Here is a 15,918-nt window from a genome sequence, read left to right as displayed (position 1 = left end):
CATGCCCCCTTCCAGCTCCTCATGGGTCAGTTTGGGGCCTGGCTTTCCTGTCATGGAGACAACCCTTCCCCTGCCAGGATGGCTGGACTGTCCAGTGAGAGCAGGGCCTTCTCTGTTGGAAAGATCTGCAAGGCCTGCATGTGGGGACTCCAGGCCTTATGCTCAGGTCGTCAGTGGAGGGAGACACTCCAGGTCCCAGAGGGAAACAGCCCCTAGGCTTCTCCTGTGCCCACCCTGCTCAGCCCATATGCCAGCCTGACTCAGACCCTTGGAGACCCTGATCTCTGAGGAATTGACACCCCCTGCCCTCCTCACCTCCACCGGAGTGAACCTCAGTGAGGATCAATACTAAGTTGCAGGCCGGGTACGGTGGCTCACGCCTGTAATCCCAGCACCCTGGGAGGCCAAGGAGGGTGGATCACCTGAGGTCAGGAGTTTGAGACCAGCCTGGCCAACATGGTGAAATCCTGTCTCTACTAGAGATACAGAAAATTAGCCAGGTGTGGTGGCAGATGCCTATAATACCAGCTACTCAAGGAGGCTGAGGCAGGAGAATTGCTTGAACCTGGGAGGTGTAGGTTGCGGTGAGCTGAGCCGAGATCACGTCATTGCACTCCAGCCTGGGCAACAAGAGCAAAACTCTGACTCACCAAAAAAAAAAAAAAACCTAAAAACTAAACTGCAAGGAAGGCCATCAAATTTATTTTTCTCATAACAATTGCTTGGATGCTTTTTTTAAAAAGTAAAATTAAAATAATCAGTGTGAACAAAATGATCCTTTTTTTTCTGGTTTCTCGTCTTCCTCTGCCCCCGGCGCCCTGGCCCCCGCCCCCTGCCAGTTGGTTGGGGTCGCTAGCCGGAAACACCTACACTTCTGGTCCCCCAGGCCCTTGGTGCCCAGTAGCCTGGGAGCACTTCAGGAGCCTTGGCTCCTGGGCCCTGCCCTGGCATTACCCTCTGCACCCTACCAATCAGTAACTTTTGCTGAATGAACAAAATAATGCTTACATCAACTTTAGGCTTTTAGAATCCATTAATCCATTCTTTTCCAAGCAAAGGTGGTAATGAAAATGGAAAAGAAAACCATTCTAGAAAGAAGACAAGGAAGAGAGTAGAAATGTATTGCTGTAAAATACACTGCCGTTTCAGACAGTAGGAGCCTCCTCCAAGTCATTTCTTTCCCTTTGCTGGCTCTGGTGGCTTGGCGGGTTCTGGTCCCTTGCCCTGCTGGGGTTCTTTTTCTTTGCCTGGAGGAGAAATCAGCATATGCTTTTTGGCCCTCTTGCCTCTGAAGTTGTTTCTTTGAAGACACATATCGATCAAAGCAAAAACTCCAGCCACACCAATAAGGATCTGGAAAACAAAAGGGTCCTCATGACTTTTGCTTTTCATTCCAAATGTGGTGAGTTTCCCTCCTGGTTTCTCGTTCATCAGGGGGTGCTGTGTCACACGTCCCCCATGTCCCCTCAAATGTCAACCAGCCCTGAGAGGCTAGAAGCATGCCTACTCCTTCAGCCTCGGCCTTCTCCACTCCCCCATCCTGCCATCTCACCTGTTTCTTTTCTGTCTTGAAACCCAGCCAGAGTGGGACTGTTGGCTCTGGGGTCGGCAGCTACAGGAAGGAACCTGGGCTGGCTCCCCGGACATCATCTTTATTTAAATGGTGGCTCCATTGGAAACATCTGTCTACTTTACTTTTTTTTCCTTTGAGACGAAGTCTCGCTCTGTCATCCAGGGTGGAGTGCAGTGCCACAATCTCTGCTGACTGCAACCTCTGCCTCCTGGATTTAAGCAATTCTCCTGCCTCAGCCTCCCAAGTTGCTGGGATTACAGGCATGCGCCACCATGCCTAGCTAATTTTTGTATTTTTAGTAGAAAATACATTTTCTACTAAATTTTGTAAATTTTGTATTTTTGTATTTCACCATGTTGGCCAGGCTGGTCTACAAACTCCTGACCTCAGGTGATCCACTCGCTTCGGCCTCCCAAAGTGCTGGGATTATAGGCATGAGCCACTGCGCCCAGCCTACTTCACTTTTAAACTTTACTTTGATCCCAAGATTTTTGTGAAAAATAAAGAAGCCCTTTCCTTAAACAGAGGACAACACCCATCCTCCAAAAGAGGTGAATTCAGAGCAAATGCACGGCCCAGCCTGGAAAGACTCACCACAGCAAGTAAGTAGTGGAGATGCATGGATCGCCGACTTCTCACAGCAAAGACCACGGCTCCCACCAGGAACGCACAGGCAAACAGGTCGTTGAACAGGTCCTGAAGGTGGAGAGGTGAGTCAGCCTCAGCCAAAGCCAGGGCCCCCGGCAACAAACACTGCACCCTGGTTAGCTTCCTCCAAAGGAATGATTTGCAAACTTCCATCTGATTTAAAAACGTGTGCATAAAGATAAACACACACCGGGCTAGGTGGACATATCTGTGGCCCTCCAGCTGGGCTTTTTAAATTGAAACCTAAAAAGTCCAGGATGCTAAAATGCCCTCATGCTGAAGCCTGTGAAGTCACCAGCCCCCTCTTCTACCATCTCTCTGTGAAATCACACATTTAGTTTCTGCCTATGTCTCCTCCCACCAATACTCATTTATTATGTTTATTTTCTATTTTTTGAGACAGGGTCTTACTCTGATTACGCAGGCTGGAGTGTGGTGGCGCAATTTCTGCTCACTGCAGCCTCGACCTCCTCAGGCTCAGGTGATTCTCCCACCTCCGACTGCCACTACAGGCATGTGCCACCAAGCCCAGCTAATTTTTTTTTTCTTTTTTTTTTTTTGTATTTTTAGTAGAGATAGGGTTTCACCATGTTATCCAGGCTGGTCTCAAACTCCTGGACTCAAGCGATCCACCTTCCTCAGCCTCCCAAAGTGCTGGGATTATAGGCCTGGGCCACAGCACCCAGTCAATACTCATTTAAATAAATACACAACTATAAAACTTCATGATGTCCCTCTTAAGGACCCCACCACTGACTTTCAGCTCCCAGGGCCAGCTCCCCGCTCTGGCTGGGTGGGCTGCATTGGCTCTGATGGACTTTAGCATCTCATTGGGAGCCTGGCAGCTTCCTCTGCAACCCGCTGCCCTCAGCCTGACTTCCTAGACCCCTTTCCCTCCTTGCAAGGTGGTACCACCTCTTCCTTCCTCAACCCTCCTGCCCGTCCCCTGTGACTTCAGTCTCACCCTCCCCATACCATACACTCGTTTCCCTCCCGCTACTGGCAAGGCATTGCCAAACTTCTCAGAGCTGGCCAAACCATGGCCATAGCAGGCTGGCTTCCTCCCGCATCTCTCCTGGGGCTAGAGGATGGGGTGAGAAGCAGCTGATCCTGCAGCGCTGGAAGACACCTGCCATTCCCCTTGGTTTCTATAATGCCATTTCCTGCTGTTGTCCTTCCCTGGCCACTTTGTTTCAGGCCTTTTCTTTTTTAATGTTTTGAATTTTGATACATTTCAAATGCCCAGAAAATAATAGAACATCCTACCTCCAACTCCCACCTCTACCAGGCCACGAGCCACTGACATTTAACAGATGTTAACGTCTTGCCAATGTCCCCTTTAGGCCTCTTTGAAATCAAGAAATCCAACTTCACAGATGGAGCTGCAGCCCCCTCGCTTCCTTCCCGCTTCCTGTCCCTCATGCCTCCCTCCTCCAACTTTTGGAAGCTGATGTGTAGTTTTCCCGTCTGAATTTGTGCTTTTCTACATATTATATATTCATAAACAATGTATACTATTTTGTATATTTCAAAATACACTTTTTATATTTAAATAAAAAGTATCCTACCTTTCAATGCTTGCTTTTTGCCTTTTGAGATTTATCCACATTGAGAAATAGATTTATTCTTTTTTTTTTTTTTTTTTTTTTTGAGACAGAGTCTTGCTCTATTGCCCAGGCTGGAGTGCAGTGGCGCGATCTCGGCTCACTGCAAGCTCTGCCTCCTGGGTTCACGCCATTCTCCTGCCTCGCCTCCTGAGTAGCTGGGACTACAAGCGCCTGCCACCACACCTGGCTAATTTTTTGTATTTTTAGTAGAGATGGAGTTTCACCATGTTAGCCAGGATGGTCTTGATCTCCTGACCTCGTGATCCGCCCGCCTTGGCCTCCTAAAGTGCTGGGATTATAGGCGTGAGCCACCGCGCCCAGCCAGATTTATTAATTTTAACTGATGTAGCCTACTATAGGAATGAACAAAATGAGACACAGGGTGTTTCTACCATGCACTGTAATCTTGAACTCCTGGGCTCAAGCGATCCTCCCCACCTCAGCCTCAGTTGGGACTACAGGAGCCTGCCACTGTGCAATTAAAAACATTGTTTTTGTAAGCTGGGTGCAGTGGCTCACGCCTGTAATCCCAGGATTTTGGGAGGCCAAGGCGGGCGGATCACCTGAGGTTGGGGGTTCGAGACCAGCCTGACCAACATGGAGAAACCCCATCTCTACGAAAAATACAAAATTAGCTAGGTGTGGTGGCGCATGCCTGTAATCCCAGCTACTCAGGAGGCTGAGATATGAGACTCTCTTGAACCTAGGAGGCAGAGGTTGCAGTGAGCCAAGATCATGCCATTGCACTCTAGCCTGGGCAACAAGAGCAAAACTCCATCTCAAAAAAAAAAAAAAATTGTTTTTGTAGAGGCAGGGTTTCCCTATGTTGCCCAGGCTGGTCTCCAAGCCCTGGACTCCGGGACTCAAGTGATCATCCCACTTTGGCCTCCCAAAGTGTCAGGATTATAGGTGTGAGCCACTACCTGGCCTATGATGTCTTCTGTTGAAGTTTTAATTTTAATGGGATACATAGTCTGTCTCTCTCCCTCCCTTCCTCTCTCTCCACAAATCCCAGGGACATTTATTGAATATTCTATTCAACTGTTTTATAATGCTACCTCCGTCATATACCAAGTTGCCATATGTTTGTAGATCTATTTCTGAGTTTTCTTTTCTATTCCTGTATTAGTCTACTCAGGATGCCATAATAAAATATCCCAGACTGGGTGACTTAAACAACAGACATTAACTTTCTCGCAGTTTTGGAGGCTGAAGTCCATGAGCAAGGTGCCAGGAAATTCAGTTTCTGGTGAGGGCTCTCTTCCGGGCTTGCAGATGGCTGTCTTCTCACTACGTTTTCACATGGCCTTTCTTTGATGCGTGCGTGTATATGTGTGTGTGCATGTGTGCGTGTGTGTGTGTGTAGAGAGAGCAAGAGGGAGAGAGAATTCTCTGCTCTCTTATAAAGATACTTACTTACTAGCTGGGTGTGGTGGCTCACACCTGTAATCATAGCACTTTGGGAGGCCAAGGCAGGCAGATCACCTGAGGCCAGGAGTTCAAGACCAGCTAGGCCAACATGGCAAAACGCTGTCTCTAGTAAAAATACAAAATTAGCCGGGTGCAGTGGTGCACACCTGTAATCCTAGCTACTCAGGAGGCTGAGGCAGGAGAATGCTTGAACCGGGCGGTGGAAGTTGCAGTGAGCTGACATTTTGCCACTGCACTCTAGCCTGGGTGACAAGAGCAAAACTCTGTCTCAAAACCAACAAACAAAAAACAAGACACTTATTTGATCAGGGCCCCAGTATTCTGACCTCATTTAACCTTAATTACCTCCTTAGAGGCCGCATCTTCAAGTACAGCTACAGTGGGGTTAGAGCCTCAGCATATGGTTTTGCAGAGTGGGAGACACAAACATTCAATCTGTAACAATTTCATTAGTCTTCTTGTCAGTCCCTGAGCTAGTACCAAAGCTTTATGGTAAATCTGGTATCTTGTTATCTGAGTCCATCCTTGTTAGTATTTTTTCTTCCTCCATAAGAATTTTAGAATCACCCCGTAAAGTTCCATGAAAAACCCATGTTAGGTTGAAATTTTATTTAATTTATAGATTAATTCAGAATTGAATTGATATCTCTATGATAATAAGTTTTCATATTTATGAATGTGGAATGTTTCTCTATTTACATTTTCCTTTGATATCCATTAATAAAGTCTTATATTCTCTATGTAGCGTCTTACATATCTTTCAGTAGGTTTATTCTTAGTCACTTTGTAGTTTCTCTTGCTGTTTTAAGTGGTTTCTTTTAAAGAGCTTTTTTTTTTTTTTTTTTTTTTTTTTTTGAGACAGAGTCTCACTCTGTCACCCAGGTTGGAGTGCAGTGGCTCCATCTCGGCTCATCCCAACCTCCACTTCCTGGGTTCAAGAGATTTTCTTGCCTCAGCCTCCCGAGTAGCTGGGATTACAGGCAGGCACCACCATGCCTGGTTAATTTTTGTATTTTTAGTAGAGACGGTGATTCACCATGTTGGCCAGGCTGGACTCAAACTCCTGACCTCAAGTGATCCACCCACCTGGGCCTCCCAAAATGCTGGGATTACAGGCGTGAGCCCCCGTGCCCAGCCAAAAAAAATCATATATTTCTCATTGTTCATTGTTGGTATTCAGGAACACTATTGCTTTTGTGTCTGGTAACCTTGTGGAACTCAATCAGTTCTAATGATTTCACTGTAGATTCTCCTAGATTTTCTGTGTAGATAATTCCATTAGATTTTGTTTCTTCCCAATTTCTATTACCTTTTGTTTTCCTTATCATATTGTACTAAGATCTCCATCACAATGTTGAATAGAAGAAAAGCTAGTACGCATCTCTAAGGAAATGCTCCTGGAGTGTCACTATAAAATACAGTTTGTGTGGGTTTGGATAAATGCCTATTTTTTTTTTTTTTTTTTGAGATGGAGTCTCACTCTGTCACCCAGGCTGGAGTGCAGTGGCACAATCTTGGCTCACTGCAAGCTCTGCTTCCTGGGTTCACGCCATTCTCCTGCCTCTGCCTCCTGAGTAGCTGGGACTACAAGCGCCTGCCACCACACCTGGCTAATTTTTTTGTATTTTTAGTAGAGATGGGGTCTCACTGTGTTAGCCAGGATGGTCTCAATCTCCTGACCTTGTGATCTGCTGGCCCAGGCCTCCCAAAGTGCTGGGATTACAGGTGTGAGCCACCGCGCCTGGCCCTGATACCTATATTAAGATAAGGAAGTTCTCTTTATTCCTAGTTGGCTAAGAATTTTCTAAAAATTGGTATTGAATATTACTAAATGGTTTTGCTGCAGCTTGTAGGATATATTTTTTCCTTTAAATAAAGCAGTAAAATATATTATGTGAATATATTATAGTGAAATATATTAATATGTATATTATATATAATAATTTATATATGTGTGTGTGTGTATGTATGGCAAAACCATCTTTGTATTCCTGGCATCAATGCTGCTTCATAATGATGTATTGCTTTCTTATATATTGCTTGATTCACTATGCTGCTATTATTATTATTATTATTATTATTATTACTATTTTTTGGAAAGATGTCTTGCTTTATTGCCCAGGTTGGAGTGCAGTGGTGCTATCTTGGCTCACTGCAGCCTCTGCCTCCCAGGTTCAAGCGATTCTCCTGCTTCAGCCTCCTGAATAGCTGGGATTACAGATGGCCACCACCATGCCCAGCTAATTTTTTGTATTTTTAGTAGAGACGGGTTTCACTATGTTGGTCAGTCTGGTCTCAAACTCCTGACCTCAAGCGATCCACCTGCTTCGGCCTCCCAAAGTGCTGGGATTACAGGCATGAGCCACCGCGCCTGGCCTCACTATGCTAATATTTAATTTAGAATTTTTATGGCTATCTTCAAATACGATAGGCCTATAGTTTACTTTCCTTATAATGTCTGGTCTTAAGATCAAGGCACTAGCAGAGAGTAGGACATATTATAACGCTTTTTAAAAGAAAAAAAGAGACAAAATAGAACTGAATATAAAATCTAGAAATAAACCCTACATATGGAATTTTTAGCATTTAACAAATATGCCATTTCAAATCCATGGCGGAAAAGACGTACTCTTCAATACAAGAATAAATCAGGTAACGGGGTGGAACAACTGGAAAGCCATCAGGATATAAAAATGGAACCATGGTTCATATCATATCCCTAAATCACTCAAATGAATCAAATGTAAAATGTGGAACAATAAAAGTGTCAGATGAAAACATGGATGAATTCTTTTATAACCTGTTTTTCTATTTATTTTTGAGTCAATTTTTGTAAATGATTTTTTTCTAGAAAATTATTTTATCTGAACTTTCTAGTTTATTGGTATAAAAAGCTATTTTCCGGCTGGGTGCTGGGATTACAGGCGTGAGCCCTGTAGCTCACGCCTGTAATCCCAGCACTTTGGGAGGTTGAGGCGGGCGGATCACGAGGTCAGGAGATCGAGACCATCCTGGCTAACACGGTGAAACCCCATCTCTACTAAAAACACAAAAAAATTAGCTGGGCGTGGTGGTGGGCGCCTGTAGTCCCAGATACTTGGGAGGCTGAGGCAGGAGAATGGCGTGAACCTGGGAGGCGGAACTTACAGTGAGCTGAGATTGTGCCACTGCACTCCAGCCTGGGCAACAGAGCGAGACTCCATCTCAAAACAAAACAAAAAACCCCACCTATTTTCCCTTGTGTGTGTGTGTTTGTTGGGAGACAGGGTCTTACTCTGTTATCCAGGCTGGAGTGCAGTGGTGCAATCACTGTCTCACTGCAGCCTTGACTCCCCACCTCAGGCGATCCTTCCACCTCAGCCCAAGTAGCTAGGACTACAAGTGCACGCCACCACACCCAGCTACTTTTTTTATTTTCTGTAGAGATGAGGTCCCACTGTGTTGCCCAGGATGGTCTTGAACTCCTGGGCTCAACAAATCTTCCTGCCTCAGCCTCCCACATTGCTGTTACAGGCATGAGCCAGCCAGCTGGCTTCCCTTGTGATCTTTAAAATCTCTTCTTGATCTTTGTACTGTTTTTCTTTGTTCCTACTTTTCTTTTTCTTGAAGTTTGTCTACTTTTGTCTTTTCAAATAACCAGATTTTTAGTTTTATTAATCCTCCCCATAAATCTTTGTTTCCTATTTCATTAATTTTTAGTTCTTATCTTTGGCATTTCCTTAATTTCATTATTTTGTTTTGTTTTGGTATCTTCTTCATATAGACATTTGATTTGTTAATGTTCATTCTTCTTTTCTAAGTATACAGATTTGAATTTGAATTATCTGCATTTTACAGGTAGTATCTGCAAATACTACATATAACTAAATCCTCATATACTGAGGGAAAAACAGTAGATTTATCCCCCAAACATACAAGGCTTTAGTTACATTTTAGTTACTGATTTCTAACTGTATTTCACTGAATTGGAGAATGTAGTCTATATTTTATCAGTTCCTTGTTATTTATTTATATTGGCTTTGTGGTCTTATGTGAGGATAATTTTTATGATTGTTTCAAGTGAGCTTAAAAAGAATATAAAGCCTGTTATTATGGATGTATGGTTCTATGTTTTACATGTCAGTGGATCAAACTGTTAATTACTGAGGGACACATGTTAAAATCTCCTGCTGTGGTTACTATTTGTTAATTCTTTCTTATAATTAAGTCTATGTTTAGCTTTTATATTTTGGGGCTATATTGTTAGGTACACACAAGTTCAAAATTACTATATGTAGTGATCTTTTTTTATATATAAAGTTGGTTTAGTCTGGTATTAAAACTATGTCAGCTTTTGGCTGAGCGCGGTGGCTCACGCCTGTAATCCCAGCACTTTGGGAGGCCGAGGTGGGCAGATCCCAAGGTCAGGAGATCGAGACCATCCTGGCTAACACGGTGAAACCCTGTCTCTACTAAAAATACAAAAAATTAGCCGGGCGTGGCGGCGTGCACCTGTGGTCCCAGCTACTCGGGGGGCTGAGGCAGGAGAATGACGTGAACCCAGGAGGCGGAGCTTGCAGTGAGCTGAGATCCACTCCAGCCTGGCGTCAGAGTGAGACTCCGTCTCAAAAAAAAAAAAAACTACATCAGCTTTTTTTTGAGACGGGGTTTCACTCTTGTTGCCCAGGCTGGAGTGCAGTGGCACGATCTCAGCTCACTGCAACCTACACCTCCCGGGTTCAAGGAATTCTCCTGCCTCAGCCTCCTGAGTAGCTAGGATTATAAGCACCCGCTACCATGCCCAGCTAAGTTTTAAATACTTTTAGTAGAAATGGGACTTCACCATGTTGGCCAGGCTGGTTTCAAACTCCTGACCTCAAGTGATCCACCTACCTCAGCCTCCCGAGTAGCTGGGATTACAGGCGCCTGCCACCATGCCCGGCTAATTTTTTGTATTTTTAGTAGAGACGGGGTTTCACTGTGTTAGCCAGGATGGTCTCGATCTCCTGACCTCGTGATCCGCCCGCCTCGGCCTCCCAAAGTGCTGGGATTATAGGCGTGAGCCACCGCGCCCGGCCTCAGCTAGTGATTTGACAGAGATTTCCCTAAATGCTTGGAAACAAATGAACAAAAACATTACTGGTCTTTGCAGGTTGGTTCTGTGTTGGGGCACTTTATCAACATCTGGCCAGGCTGTTTACAACTCTGTCGTAGTTCTCACCTCCTGATTGTGCAGAGCCTAATGGTCGACCAAAGGTGGAAGCTTAGGGTCTTCTTAGGTCATTTCTGAGTATTTGTCCAGCCCTGGGAATGTGTGTAGTCTTCTAGATTCCCTAATATATCTCCTTTCTCAGTCTCTTTCTTCCCAGACTTTCTGGTCTGTCTACTGCTTGACTCACCTGTTTTCTCTTGTCTCAAGTGGGTGAGGCAAGTATATTTCCCTTTAAATGTTTTTGACAAATGCTACCTGGGAGTCTGCTTCATCCCTGAGAAAGTTCTGAGGCAGGTGAAACAAAGGCAAGTCCCTGGACCAATCTCTTAGGTAATCATCAGACAGGTCCAAACAAACATACAACCACAATTCTTTGAGATCGAAGTCTGTAATGTAATGAGATATCGATTGCACCACTGCACTCCAGCCTGGATGACAGTGTAAGACCCTGTCTCACAACACACACACGAAAATAGCTCTTTATGCTGGTCACTAGCAGGCTTCGCCAGGAATTTGGGCTGCTGTCTTCATAGCCATTGCCAAGCTGTGGGGGTAAGAGATGCCCAGCAGGTAAGTTAAAGTGCACAGTCCTCTCTTACCAAAATCCAGCAGCTTCTTCCTTCATTAAGCACTCCTCTGGCTGTTCTAAGTTTTTAATTAGATTTGGGTTCTGAATAAGTTCTGACAGTTTTTGCTAGGTTACTCATTGCTACAGTAGAGAGACAAAATTTTGGAGTTCCCTATTATGCCATTTTTCAGTGACACCACTCTCATTAAATACGGAATGTTCTCAGTCATTATCAGTATGAATATTTCCTCTTCTCCATTCTTGCTACTTTTTTTTTTTTTTTTTTTTCTGAGACAGGGTCTCTGTCTGTCTCCCAGTCTGGAATGCAGTGATGGGATTACAGCTCACTCAGCCTCAGCTTCCTGGGCTCAAGCGATCCTCCCAACTCTGCCTCCTGAGTAGATGGGACCTCAGGGATATGCCACCATGCCTGGCTAATTTTTTGTGGAGACAAGCGGAAGGTCTCATGATGTTGTCCAGGCTGGTCTTGAATTCCTGGGCTCAAGCAATCCTCCCATGTTGGACTCCCAAAGTGCAGGGACTACAGCTGTAAGCCCTATTCTTGACCTCCATTCTCTTGAATACTTCCTCTCATCTATTCTCTTAATAAGTTTTAAAAATTTTTATTGAAGTTTTTTTCTTTATCTTGAACTCCTGGCCTCAAGAAATCCTCCCACTTCGGCCTCCCAAAGTGTTGGAATTACAGGCGTGAACCACATGCCAACCCCTCCCCCTGCTTGTTTTTTTTTTAAGAGATAGGGTCTTGTTTGTTTCCCAGGCTGGAGTGCAGTGGTTATTCACAGGTGTGATCACTGCACACTACAGCCTTGAACTCCTGGACTCAAGAGATCCTTTTGCCCCAGCCTCCTGAGTAGCTGGGACTATAGGCACAACTCACTGTGCCTAGCTTCTTGACACCTCTTTTATTATTTTTTAGACAGGGTCTCGCTCTGTCACTCAGATTGGAGTGCAGTGGCACCATCGGAGCTCTCTGTAGCCTTGACCTCCTGGGTTCAAGTCATTCTCCCACCTTGGTCTCCTGAGTAGCTGGAACGACAGGCATGTGCCACTATGCTGGGCTAATTTTTAAATTTTTTTTTTGTAGAGACAGGGTCTCCCTATGTTGCCCAGGCTGGTCTCAAACTCCTGGTCCAAAGGGACCTATTCACCTCAGCCTCCCAAAGTGCTGGGATTACAGGTATGAGCCACCACACCCAGCCCAACAACCTTGATGGATGTTCTCACTCCATGTTCTGTCTCAATCTCTTTCTTATTTTCTTTCTCTCTGTGTGCTGTGTTCTGGGTAATTTCCCTGTACCTTTCAGTTAACAGTTCCCTCTTCAGCTATGTCTGATCTGTTTTTGAGTTCATCTACTGACATTTTTATTTCAATAACTATATTTTCTTTTTTTTTTTTTTGAGATGGAGTCTCGCTGTGTCGCCCAGGCTGGAGTGCAGTGGCGCGATCTCGGCTCACTGCAAGCTCCGCCTCCCGGGTTCACGCCATTCTCCCGCCTCAGCCTCCCAAGTAGCTGGGACTACAGGCGCCCGCCACCACGCCCAGCTAGTTTTTTTTTTTTTTTTTTATTTTTAGTAGAGACGGGGTTTCACCATGTTAGCCAGGATGATCTCGATCTCCTGACCTCGTGATCCGCCTGTCTCGGCCTCCCAAAGTGCTGGGATTACAGGCTTGAACCACCGCGCCCGGCCAATAACTATATTTTCTATTCTAGACACTGTGCTTTTAAAAAATCTGTCTATTCTGTCCTTATAGTGTTTTATTCTTTTCTCAGGACTCTTATGTCTATAATCACTTAAAATATGTTATTATTCTCAGATAGCTCTTCTATTATCTCATATTCTCAGGATTCTAATCCATCTGTTGTGTTTGTTGATTCTAAGTAATGGGGATTTTTTAAAATTAGGTGTTTTGTAGTTTTGAATTATTAGTTCATTTTTGACAAGGTTTTCCCCCCGCCCCTCTGTAAGAATCTCTTCATGCCCTGATTGTGATTTTGCATTTGTTTCTATCAGGAGTCCGAGGATATCAGCAGAATGTAATCAGACTGGGATCAGTTTTTATGGTAATTCCCAGGGATGAAGGTTTCTGGGCTACATGAAGGTTTCTAGGCTGCAGGTAACAAAAATTCAAACTCCAATCTGTACAAAGGGCAGGCTTAAGGTTTCTATTTCTCAAGGAAGACTTCCTCTCTGCCCACTCAACACTCAGGCAGAGATGAACATGTTTTCTTATTCCTCTGTGTTGGGAATAAGAAGGGTATGTGTCTTTGTCCATGTTTTCCCTCAGGGGGTAGTCTTTCCAGGGTGCTGGCTTTATACAGGGTTTTCAGTTCTAAATTCCCACTTTGCTTAGGATCAAGGCCTTATTTCCTGACTTGAGAGTGCATGAAAATTCATGCTGTAGGTTCCTGAGACACTATCTCGTGGACCATTCCCACTCATACTTTGCAGCTTATGTGATCACTGCCCCGTTTTCCATTTCTGGCGCCTCTGTGTTTTCATTTCTTTTTTGTCCACCATTCATTCAGTTAAAGCAATACTGGTTACATTTCCCCTGGTATTTTTAGATAAGCACAGCAGGAAGATTTTCAGGGTTCATTGGTTTTTCATCTTGCTGGAACTAAAAATGTCTTCTCAGGCTCCTTGTTTAGGAACTTGTCCTCTGCCTGTCCTTTTACCTTGTCCTCTGCTTGTCCCTTTTCTGAGAGTCCTTATTTGGCCCTCCTGTCCTTTCTCCTCGTATTGGAGGTCCTCATCTACGTCACCAAGACCTCTGGATCCCTGGACCCTAATAGCTTTTAACAAGAAGGCAGGATGAAATGTACTCATAAAGCTAAGTTCGAAGCTTTTTTCTGCTACTTACCAGCTGAGTGAGCTGGGGGCAAGTTACTTGGCCATTCTAAGCCAATTTCCTCAAGTGTAACGTGAGTGAAACAGTGAACAAGAGGGCTCCGGAGGCAGGTTGTGAATGTGCAATGAACAAAGGGACTTGGGAATTGGGGTCTTCATTGACTGGCAAGGGGTTAGGTGGGTGTGCCCTGTGATTACACAGGTGAAGGATTCAACTCCATGAGTCCTCAGGCACGGCGTCAAGCAATTTACATTTAATCCTCAGGATTGAATGTCAATTCTGCAAGGAATATGACTGTCCCCATGTTACAGATGAGGAAACAGGCTAGGAATGAGTACTTTGCTCAGTTCTGTCTCATTCCAATAGATGACTGCTTTGGGTTGAACATCCTGATCCAAGCATCCTTTATAGGGATATTCACTGGAGACCTAATGCTGCTTTAGAAGTGATTTTTTAAAAAAAAATTCCCATTTTTGTCTTATTTTATTGACTTACGGGAGAGTAATTTTCTTCTTTGAATTTTGGGAATGGGGTCCTTCTGGGGTGATTTCCTGTCAAGTGTGAGCTGGCACAGGAGTTCGGAGGAACAACTGATTGCTATACCTCCCCTTCCCCTAAAGAGATCAAAGGCTCAGGCCCTCTTTGACCACTGGGTAGGTAAGAGTTCCCCACTCTCACTCCAACACACACACAGGCTTTTTTGGAGCATTTTCTGCCTAGCTACCCCTCTTGCACCCAGCTGCCTCTGCCTGGGCCCCACAATGATGTTGTGAGCCCCTGACCCAGGCACAGATATGGGAGGTGAGGTATGTCTCTCCGTTCTGTGACTTTCCAGGTGCCAAGACACACACATAATCAGCGTTCTGGATTCAGGCACTCCCCATCGCCCCTTACTTACAGAAATGGGCCACAGGATGAAGGGTATGTATCTATGAATGGCAAAGCTGTACAGTATGATGAAGAAACTGAAGATGGATATCTCCATGGTGATGATAAGCGTCAAGATGGGGTGCACGCTGAGTGAGGACAACAGTATCATTGCCGCTGTTAGGCAGCCCTGCAGTGAGACATAGACACCTCAGCCAGCAGCAAGGGCCTCTCACCGTCTCTCTGAGGACCCCTGGAGCCTACTCCTCCTTCTCCCCACCCTCAGCCAAAGCCCCCCATCCAGGGACACCAGTCTAACTTACCAAACTCAGAATCTTGACCTCAGCGTGCCCCAAGAGCCAGAACTCTCTATTGCTGTCTTTTAATTCCCACCGGTAGCGGCGACACCCCTTCCTCGTGCCCACTTCGTGCTTGGGCTGCACCAACTTTTGAGGTTTGTCCAATGGCTCCTTATCGTCCTTCTTGTCCTCCTGGGGTTTGGCCCCGGCTGGAGGTGGAGCTGGCTCTGTCTTGGCCCCTTTTGCCGCCTTAGGTGCCATGATTGACTCGGTGTCCTTGACTTCTCACAGCTGGCCTGTTTCTTCTCTCTCCTGCTGTTTCTGGGTAGGCCAGGCCTACTAGAGAGCCTGCTGTCAACCGAGCGGCTCAGAGGGCGCGCTCAGCTAACTGCCAGGACCACCGAATGCCAACTCCCACGCCCTCTGCACGCGCGCCCGTCTCCTGGCGCAGCTCCCATCCACCCTGCAGTGGCCGGATCCGCCCACCCTCCACGCGCCGGCCCCGGACGGGCCCCACCTCCGTTCCCAAACCGCTGGTCCCACCTCGGCGCGTAGCTGCCCTCGCGGTCCCATCCCGGCGTCTCCAGGCAGCCCCAGGTCTGTAAGCCGCCGCTCAGCTGCCGGGTCGGGGGGCTGCGAGCACCGGGTCACCACCCTGAGCTCCGCAGGCGCAGCGCCACGCGCAGGAAAATACAACGCGACTTGCGCAGGAAAATACAACACGACTTTTACACAAGGCAAAGAGAGGAAGCAGGTGTTCTCCATAAAAGCAGTAGCCCTAATTTTATGGTCACATTTAGGCCGGAATGGGTGACAGCACGCGAGCTCGGGGGTGGGCTCGGGGGCAGAGATTGGACAGACA

General features: G+C 45.8%; 1 protein-coding gene across 1 annotated transcript; it reads right to left on the bottom strand.

Annotated features, from left to right (window-relative positions):
* Nucleotides 1–358: 358 nt before the first annotated feature.
* Nucleotides 359–15,323, bottom strand: CMTM2 (CKLF like MARVEL transmembrane domain containing 2). Its single transcript, XM_007993579.3, has 4 exons — nucleotides 15,081–15,323; nucleotides 14,789–14,947; nucleotides 2,168–2,269; nucleotides 359–1,353 (listed from the first exon to the last, which is right to left on the bottom strand). The coding sequence occupies exons 1-4, from the start codon at nucleotides 15,315–15,317 to the stop codon at nucleotides 1,171–1,173; spliced, it is 681 nt and encodes a 226-aa protein (XP_007991770.2). The 5' UTR covers nucleotides 15,318–15,323; the 3' UTR covers nucleotides 359–1,170.
* Between the last annotated feature and the right edge of the window lie 595 nt (nucleotides 15,324–15,918).

This window comes from Chlorocebus sabaeus, chromosome 5, assembly GCF_047675955.1.
Source record: "Chlorocebus sabaeus isolate Y175 chromosome 5, mChlSab1.0.hap1, whole genome shotgun sequence".
In the NCBI taxonomy this organism is placed as follows: Eukaryota; Metazoa; Chordata; class Mammalia; order Primates; family Cercopithecidae; genus Chlorocebus; species Chlorocebus sabaeus.
The sequence above is the reverse complement of the archived record's forward strand: the minus strand, read 5'-3'. Positions and strand labels throughout refer to the sequence as shown.